This window comes from Panthera onca, chromosome A2, assembly GCF_046562875.1.
Source record: "Panthera onca isolate mPanOnc1 chromosome A2, mPanOnc1 haplotype 2, whole genome shotgun sequence".
Classification (NCBI taxonomy): domain Eukaryota; kingdom Metazoa; phylum Chordata; class Mammalia; order Carnivora; family Felidae; genus Panthera; species Panthera onca.
In genome coordinates, this window is record NC_138340.1 from 814,636 (window position 1) to 823,623 (window position 8,988).

At 56.0% G+C, this 8,988-nt stretch overlaps 1 protein-coding gene across 1 annotated transcript; it reads right to left on the reverse strand.

Moving 5' to 3' along the window:
• Nucleotides 1-218: 218 nt before the first annotated feature.
• GAMT (guanidinoacetate N-methyltransferase) lies at nucleotides 219-3,467 on the reverse strand. The gene is made up of 6 exons (XM_060629717.3): nucleotides 3,213-3,467; nucleotides 2,075-2,220; nucleotides 1,802-1,865; nucleotides 1,423-1,490; nucleotides 1,155-1,265; nucleotides 219-613 (listed from the first exon to the last, which is right to left on the reverse strand). Exons 1-6 carry the CDS (start codon nucleotides 3,391-3,393, stop codon nucleotides 473-475), a joined length of 711 nt encoding a protein of 236 aa, XP_060485700.1. The 5' UTR covers nucleotides 3,394-3,467; the 3' UTR covers nucleotides 219-472.
• Between the last annotated feature and the right edge of the window lie 5,521 nt (nucleotides 3,468-8,988).

Consider the following 8,988-nt stretch of genomic DNA (forward strand, 5'->3'; position numbering starts at 1 on the left):
CACCAGAGACGCGGTGGCCCCGATGCGGCTCCGCACCCCGTCCGTACCCCCGCTGCTGACTGGAGGCAGGGGCTCTCGAGCTCTGACGGCTACTCCGGTCCACCGGCCTGGGCGCCAGGAGGGTCACGTGCTGGCCCAGAGACACGGGGGCTCCCCAGAAATCCATTTAACACACGCTGCTCTTGGTTTTGGGGGGCAGAAGGAAACGGGAGTGCGGGTGAGGCGCACTGTGCTGGGCAAGCCCAGTGTTAGTGTTTATTTTACCCTCAGTGCCCCTGAGAGGAAGGTAGCAGTATCCCCTTGCAGGGAAGGTCAGGGAAGCTGGCCCTGCGTCCCACCGCGGGTGTGGGCCGGAACTCGAACCCAGGGCCACGAGAGCCCAGAGCCTGCACTCCCGGCTGCGAAGGCACCGGGTGGGGCACGCGGATGGGACTGCGGCCCCCCTGTGGTCAAGCCGGAGGCCCAGGCGGGCTCAGTGCTTGGTGACCAGGGGCGTGATCATGCGAGGGAAGGCGTAGTAGCGGCACTCGGCCGGTGGGACCAGCTCCATCACCTCCGTGTGGATGTTCTCCCGCCTGAAGCCCGCTTCCAGCAGGGCTGGCACCTGTGTCTCCTGGCGGCGGGAGAGACAGGCCAGGTCACTGCGAGCCACCAGGCCACACGAGACCCCCACGGCGCCCACTCTTCCTGGCACAACGTTTGTAATTGCCAAGGCCCCCGGGAGGGAGCCCAGTCTGGGGGGGGCATCTCCAGGGGTCTCGACTCGGGCAGCAGCTTCCTGCTGTCATGGGGTGCCAGCCGCTGCCTACTGCGCATCCTCTCGGGCAGCAGGGAGAACGTGAGCCGAGGCCGGAGACGGCGTGGCTAAACCAGTAAAGACACGCTGGGTGGAGGAGGGCGGAGGGAGGGGGATGCCTGGGTGGGGAGGCTGGGCTATATCCCAGCTGGGCCGGGCTGTATCCCAAGGGCACTGGGGAGCCAGGAAGGTGTTACAGCTGGGGACAGACTTGACACACTTCCTCCTGGAGCTCACATTCCACCCAAGAGATGGGCCCCTAAGGTCAAGAACCACCCCCTGGGTCACAAGCTACTCCAGCTGCCGCCTGGCTCGGGGGTGGGGCAGAGACCCACGGGGAGCTCCCAGGCTGCCGCACCTGGAACATGGTGCTGACGTCCGAGTACTTAGACTTCATCAGCTCCCCCCACGACGTGAGGTTGCAGTAGGTGAGAATGCCCCCGGGCTTCAGCAGGCGAAAGGCATGGTCCTGGGCAGGGGACAGTGATCAGGAGGGAGCACCCAGGGCGGCCTCCTGCATCCCAGCGGGTCAGAGAAACAGCAAGAGGGGTCCTGTGTGCGAATGGCAGGCCCCCCCCTCCCCCGCTCAGCCCCGGGGGGTGACCATCCCACCCAGCGGGTCCTACCTTGATGAAGGCGAACTGGTGGGTATGCCAGGTCTCCTCGGACAGGGGGTAGGTGTCATACAGGATACCTGCATAGGAAGTCACAGGCCACACGGTCAGGGCCGGGTGCAGCCTCACCAGCAGCGTCTGCACAGGGAGACTAGACCCCAGAGGCTTCACCCAGCGCTCAGTGTGCTGCCTCCTCTGGGAACGGGGTCCCGCTCAGTTGTCCACACACCTGCCGAGTGCCAGGCCCTGGCTCTTGGATCTGTACCCCCAAGTGAAACATTGCAGCGTGTGTTCCTTAGAGGGTCCCTCTGCAGGCCAAGGAAGGGGCTAGTGGTGGAAAACGAGGCAGGGGCTCCCCCCCCCCCCCCACCCAGCCCCCAAGCCCCCTCACCATCAAAGTGGCCGTCTGGCAGGGTAGGGGCCACCTCCTCCCACAGGCCTTTCAAGGGAACCACCTTGGGGCGGGGGAGAAACAGAAAACAGATCGGGAGTCACAGGGGTCCAGGATCTTCCCACCTGCTGCAAGGGAGAGGGCTGAGGAGCTCCCAAGGGAGAAGACCACTTCCTCCATTTTTGCACTGCCTGGGCCCCCAGCCCCTCCCAGGAAAGGGCCTCGACCCCACAGGGTAGTGCTGAGGGGGGACGTGCAGGCAGAGGTGGGCACCTTGTGTGGCTGCCGCTGGGCCCAGTCCTGGAGGCGCTGGAAGACGCCATCATTGCACTCGATGATCCAGTGTTCGTCGATGGGGGCCTCTTGCACCCTGGAAGCTGCGATCGCCATGCCGAAGCCCACCTCCAGGACCCGGCCCCCTGGGCAAAGATCCCAGCATCACACGCCGGGCTGGGGCTGGGGGAGCTGCCTGGAGGAGGGGGCCCGAGGGCAGGGTCTTTGCAGAGAGAAACGTTTGCCACAAGGACAGGAGAGCACAAGTGGGGCAGAGGCGGAGGGTGACACAGAACACACTAGCCCTGAGAGGGAACAGCGTGGGCTCTGGCCAGGGGCCAGAGAGGGTGGCAAGCCAGGGAGGCGTGGGCAGCGGATTTTAGGCCCAGCCCCAGTGGGGAGGTCAGATCCTGGACTTTGATCCCTGGTGGTGCTTATCTCTTGATTCGGTTACTTTTCTCTGTCCTCCCCCTCCTGCCCCCTGCAATGAAGTTTCTGCAGGAGAAGGGGGGTGAGTTTGAGGCCTGAGGCCTGCAACAGTTGGGGAGGAGGTGGTCCCCATTGGACAAGAGACGGGTGATAGAAACATCCCAACCACGCAGGGACACTGCTTGTGCAAAGGCCTGGAGGACCCATGCCTGGCCCCTGGGGACCTGGGGAACCCTCGGCACCCCTCAGGCTCTGATCGAGGCACAGGGCCACCGGGACAGCTGTTTGGCAGCCTCAGCTCTCCCAGAGCTATTTGTAGCCGGGGCGGGGCTTCTAGGAACTCCTGGGCAGCGCTCCCCCACCCCCCTCGCTTGGCCGCCACCGACCTCATGGGGGGATAGCCCACCGCGTCCCCGACTTCACGGGAAGACAGCGGCTGAGCTCCGCCCGAGGTCGCCATGGTGGGGCCCATTCCCTCGACCCAGACCCTTCCCCATCTGGAAGTTTCTGGTACTTAGGAGGCGCCTTCTGCGTGCAAGCCCGTGCCTGCAGCACCCCCTTTACTTCCCCGTTGCTCCCCGCTAGCCTCATTTTACAGGCGGGAAAACCAGAGACACGGAGAGGCTCCGATGCACATCGGCTGGAGAACCGGCTGGACCCCGGATCTGAGCGTCCTGCGGCCTCGGGTTACAAGTGGGTGCCCGGCTACCTTTGGAGGAGGCGGCGGCCGCCAGCGCGTGCATGTAGGGGGTCTCCCAGCGCTCCATCACCGGCTTGCCCAGGATCTGCAGGTGCATGTCCGCCGCGTCGTAGGCCGCGGGCGCCATCTGCCACGCGGGGCTGCAGTTCTCGCCGGGGGCGAAGATGGGGGGCGCGGCGGGGACGCTCATGCTGCGGCGGGGACGAGCTACTGGACTGCGCTCGCGACGCGTGGGCCTGATCCCTGCGAGGCCTTCTGGGGCGGGGGCGGGGCGGGGCCGCAGGCCAGAGGGGGCGGGGCGGCCCGCAGGCCGGAGGGGCGGGGCCGGGACAGGTGGGCGGAGCCGGGAGCGGTTTGCACGGAGGTCTGATTGGCCTCTAGCGGCCACTGGGCCAAAGGCGCCCTGTGCATCCTGTGTAAACAGATGGCACTGGCTAATAGTTACCCAGTTTTGTTTTCTTTTTTATTTGAGAGGCAGGGAGAGAGAGCGAGTGAGTGAGGTAGAGAGGCAGAGGGAGGGAGAGAGGCTCGTGCCGCGGGATCCCACGACTCATAACCGGACCCGAAAGAGAGTCTGACGCTCAGCTGACTGAGCCGCCCAGGTGCCCCTAAATGTCACCCAGCTTAAGGGATGCCCTGGGATGGCCTGCCTGAGGCGGGAGAAAGCAGGCTACTATTTGCTAGCTATTGCCGTGCAACCAATTACCCCAAACGTAGCCACTTCAAGCCACACGGTTTATTGTCTCCGTTTCTGTGGGTCAGGACTCCAGGTGCTGCTCAGCGGGTCCTCCGTTTCACGACCTCTCACAATGCCGCAGGCAAGGTGCCAGCCAGTTCCGGGGTCTCCTCTGAAGGCTCATGCAGGGAAGGATCCACTTCCAAGCTCACTGGCTGTTGGTCTCAGCCGGTTGCTTTGGGGCTGTTGGTGGGAGGGCCTCAGTCCCTGGCCACATGAGCCTCCCCAACCAGACAGCATGCTTCACTAGAACCAACGAGAGAATCTGCAATGTCAGAATTGTCTGGAATCCAATCACAGAAGTCGTGTCTCTTCACCCGGACATACTGTATTGCTTGGAAGTCAGGCACACAAGGGTAGGGGTCACACAAGGCCACGAATGCTAAGAAGTAGGGATCACGGGGGGATTCTCCCAGGCTGCTGCCTACACAGACCCTAAGTGACAGCAATGAGAGGCAGTCTGCTTGGAGCCTCCCCGTGGCTTCAGTGTCCCCAGAGAGGAGGGACCTCCCAGGGGTCACCGAGATGCAACCCGAGCTCCATCCCCAAAAGTGGCCACGGGCCCAGTTCGGTCTGCCTGGCAACTTAGCCAAGTGCTTTCCGTTCCAAGTCCTCTCCTCCCAAATGGGGTGGCCACGCTTGTTCCCTCTCATGTGGGTGAGTGAATGACACGTGACCATTCCTTGTGTCCGCCCTTCGTGGGAGACCCTAGGGTGTGCTGTTCTCATCTGCAGACCTGGGATCAGAGAGGGAAAGTGACGTCCTCGAGGCCGTACAGTGAATCAGTGGCAGAGACGATAGGAGGAGGGATGCGTCTGACTCCAGACCACAGTCTTAAAAGATTACACGTACGAAGTATATAGATTTCTGACTAGAAAAGTAACATGTTTGATCAAATCCTTCAAATGTCACACAGTCGGGGGGGCGCCTGGGTGGTTCAGTCAGTTAAGCAACCAACTTCAGCTCAGGTCATTTTCTCATGGTTCGTGGGTTCAGACCCCACATCGGGCTCTGCTGTGCTGACAGCTTGGAGCCCGTGGCCTGCTTCAGATTTTGTGTCTCCCCCTCTCGCTGCGCCTCCCCCACTTGCACTCTGTCTCTGTCTCTCTCAAAAATAAATAAACATTAAAAAAAAAAAGTTACAGGGGCGCCTGGGTGGCTCAGTCGGTTAAGCGTCCGACTTCAGCTCAGGTCACGATCTCGCGGTCCGTGAGTTTGAGCCCCGCGTCGGGCTCTGGGCTGATGGCCCAGAGCCTGGAGCCTGCTTCCGATTCCGTGTCTCCCTCTCTCTCTGCTCCTCCCCCGTTCATGCTCTGTCTCTCTCTGTCTCAAAAATAAATAAAAAACGTTAAAAAAAAAAAAAAAAAAAAAAGTTACAGAGTTGGCATCAGCCTGTAGGTTGCATCCCCCTGCTGTTGTTTTGGTACAATTTAGAATGGTTTTTACGTTTTTAAATGGCTGGAAAAAAATGAAAAGAAGATTATTTTACAGCACATGATAATCATACGACGTTCACATTTACGTGTGGGTAAATACTCTTATTGGCACAGAGCCGTCTCCACTTGTTAGAATTAGGACTCGGGAGTTTTCTGGCTGTAACAGTACAGGTGAGTCATCGCCATGAAGATCTTACAGCCAACAAAACCAAAATATTTCCTATTTAGCTCTGTACAGAAAAAGTCTACCAGCCCCATTATAGAGGAATGGGTCGTGGGAAGTGAAATTCATTCGTCAAACACACATGGAGTACCTTGCTTTGGTGGTCCCATCCTGCCCCTCCTGGAGCTCACAGCCTGTTGTCGGGGGATGAACAAGAATAAAGGATAAGTGGGGCACCTGGCTGGCTCGGTCGGTGGGACATGCAACTCTTGATGTCAGGGTCGTGAGTTTGAGCCCCAAATTGGGCATGGAACCTACTTAAAATTAAAAAAATAAAATAAAAAGTTAAAGTAAAAAATAAGCAATATGTGAATGAGATTACTACAAGCCACGTGGCAGCTGTGACAGGACTCTCCCCGTGATTCCTGGCCCATGCCTAGCTGCTTTACCAGGCAATGTCCCTGTCACCGTATTTGTGTGTGTGTGTATAGTATTATATACAAAATTATACTTTTTGAGTGAAAAGGGACCAGGGGCGCCTGGGTGGATAAGTTGGTTGGGCGAACAACTGCAGCTCAGGTCATGATTTCGCAGTTGGAGCCCCGCGTCGGGCTCTGTGCTGACAGCTCGGAGCCTGGAGCCTGCTTCGGATTCTGTGTCTCCCTCTCTTTCTGCCCCTGCCCCGCTCGTGCTCTCTCTCTCTCAAAAATAAATAAGCATTGGGGCGCCTGGGTGGCTCAGTCAGTTGAGCGTCCGACTTCAGCTCAGGTCACGATCTCGCGGTCCGTGAGTTCAAGCCCCGCGTCGGGCTCTGTGCTGACAGCTCAGAGCCTGGAGCCTGTTTCAGATTCTGTGTCTCCCTCTCTCTCTCTGACCCTCCCCCGTTCATGCTCTGTCTCTCTCTGTCTCAAAAATAAATAAACGTTAAAAAAAAATTTTTTTAAATAAATAAGCATTAAAAAAAGGGGGGGAATCGGACAGGTATTTGTATATCCGTGTTCACTGCGGCACTGTTCATGATAGCTAAGAGGTGGAGACAACCCAAATGTCCCTCAGTGGATGAAAGATATACACAATGTGGTCTGTCCACACTGGAATATGATTCAGCCCTTAGAAAGGAAGGAGGCGTGCCTCGTCGGCTCAGATTGAGGAGCGTGTGACTCTTGAACTCAGGGTCATGAGTTCAAGCCCTACATTGGGTGTAGAGATTACTTAAATAAAATAAAACTTTTTTTATGGGGTGCCTGGGTGGCTCCATAAGTTAAGCATCCGACTGTGGCTCAGGTCGTGATCTCACGATTTGTGAGCTGGAGCCCCATGTCGGGCTCTGTGCTGACAGTTTAGAGCCTGGAGTCTGCTTAGGGATTCTGTGTCTCCCTCTCTCTCTGCCCCTCCCCTGCTCATGCTCTGTCTCCGTCTCTCAAAAATAAATATTAAAAAATTAAAATAAATAAAACTAAAAAAAAATTTTTTTAATATTTATTTACTTTTGAAAGAGACAGAGACAGAATGCAAGTGGGTTGGGGCAGAGAGAGAGAGAGAGGCACAAAATCCGAAGTAGGCTCCAGGCTCCGAGCTGTCAGCACAGAGCCCGACGTGGGGCTCGAACTCACAAGCTGTGAGATCATGACCTGAGCCGAAGTCAGACACTCAACCGACTGAGCCACCCAGGTGCCCCTAAATAAAACTTTTTTAAATAAAATAAAATAAAATAAAATGGAAGGACATCCTGCCGCCTGCCACCACGTGGATGGTCCCCGCCTGCCACCACGTGGATGGACCCAGAGGACACTGTGCGCAGTGACAGAAGCCAGACACAGAAGGACACGTCCTGCACGACCCCACTCACAGGGGGTCCCTAGAGGAGTCCCGTCCACAGAGACAGAGAGTAGATGGGGGGAGCCAGGGGTAGGGAGTCCATGTTTCATGGGGACAGAGTCTCAGTTTGGGGACATGGGAAGTTCTGGAGACGGATGGTGGGGGCAGCTGCATGACAGAGTGTGCTTGGTGCCACTGAGCTGTGCATTTTAGAAATAGTGACAATGCTAGAGGCACCTGGGTGGCTCAGTTAAATGTCTGACTTCAGTTCAGGTCATGATCTCGTGGTTGGTGAGTTCGAGCCCTACATGGGGCTCTGTGCTGACAGCTTGGACCCTACAGCCTGCTTCCGATTCTGTCTCTCTCCCTGCCCCTTCCCCGCTGGCACTCTGTCTCTCTCTCTCTCTCTCAAAAATAAACGTAAAAAAAAAAATAAAACAAATAGTGACAATGCTAAATTTTATGTTATGTGTATTTTACAATAAAAAAGGGACCCAAACCATATTTTGTGTCTTCAATATGCACATAATCATAGGAGTAAATTCAGAAGTGTCCACATACCCATTTTTGTCACAGCATTTGCTATGGGGTGGGAGGGAGGAAATGAGTCAGAAAGGAGGGAAAAATCCAGCTGGCTAGTTCAGTTTAAAAAGATATGAAGCAAACGTAACACTAACATATATTTGTTCCAGTGGCAGATACATGGGTCTTAGTTATTTTATTCCTGGTTGGTGACTGTACTTTTAATGTTTTTGTTGTAGTTTTTAATTAGGGTCCAAACCTAATGTGGGGCTTGAACTCTCAAATCTGAGTTCAAGGGTCCCATGTTCTACCAACTGAGCCAGTTGGGCACCCCAGTGTCTGTATTTTTAAAAATATATTATTTTCAAAAGTTTGTGTCTGGCTTCCTTCATTAACCACTTCCTGTGTATTTCATTCATGCCCTTCATGGTTTATTTATCCAGACACCAGTAGATGGACATGTGGGGTTTTTTTTTTTTCCTCCAAGTTTTCTGATTTTAATAGCGGACTGTTAGCTTCCTGGGACATCTCTGTGCACACAGTGGGGCCAACATTGGGGGGATAAATTCCTCAAAGTGGGGTTGTGGAGCTGGCCCCATTGGACGGACAAGGCCACCCTGCCTCTCATGTTTGCTTCCCCGTCACCTGTCCCCAGTGCACTCATGTCCACATGTCTTGGATATGTCCGTCCAACTCCCCAGGGACCCCACAATGGGCTACCGGTCCCTGCCAAGTGCTACTGATTTCTTTCGACCTGCAAAAAAGCAAAGCAAAGCAAAGCAAAACAAAAACCGCGCACGAGGACGGTTCCCAGGTGGGGGACACAACGCCTGCCTGATGCTACCTGGGACCACGCACTCATTTCTCTCCTGCTGGCCTCCCTCTCCCATCTGCAAATGGGGACTGAGCTACTCCAAGCAGGTGACTACTGGAATTGACACCGATGCCCACATGCCTCGCAAACTATAAAGTGGGCGAGATGAAGTTGTATTTTAAACGTTTTGTTTTGTACCGTTTGCCTGCGACCTAGTTCCTTCACTCCTTCCATTCACTTAATTTTACGACGACGAGTAAGGGAACTTCTGGCAGGCGGGGAGTAAGCGGAGTCCC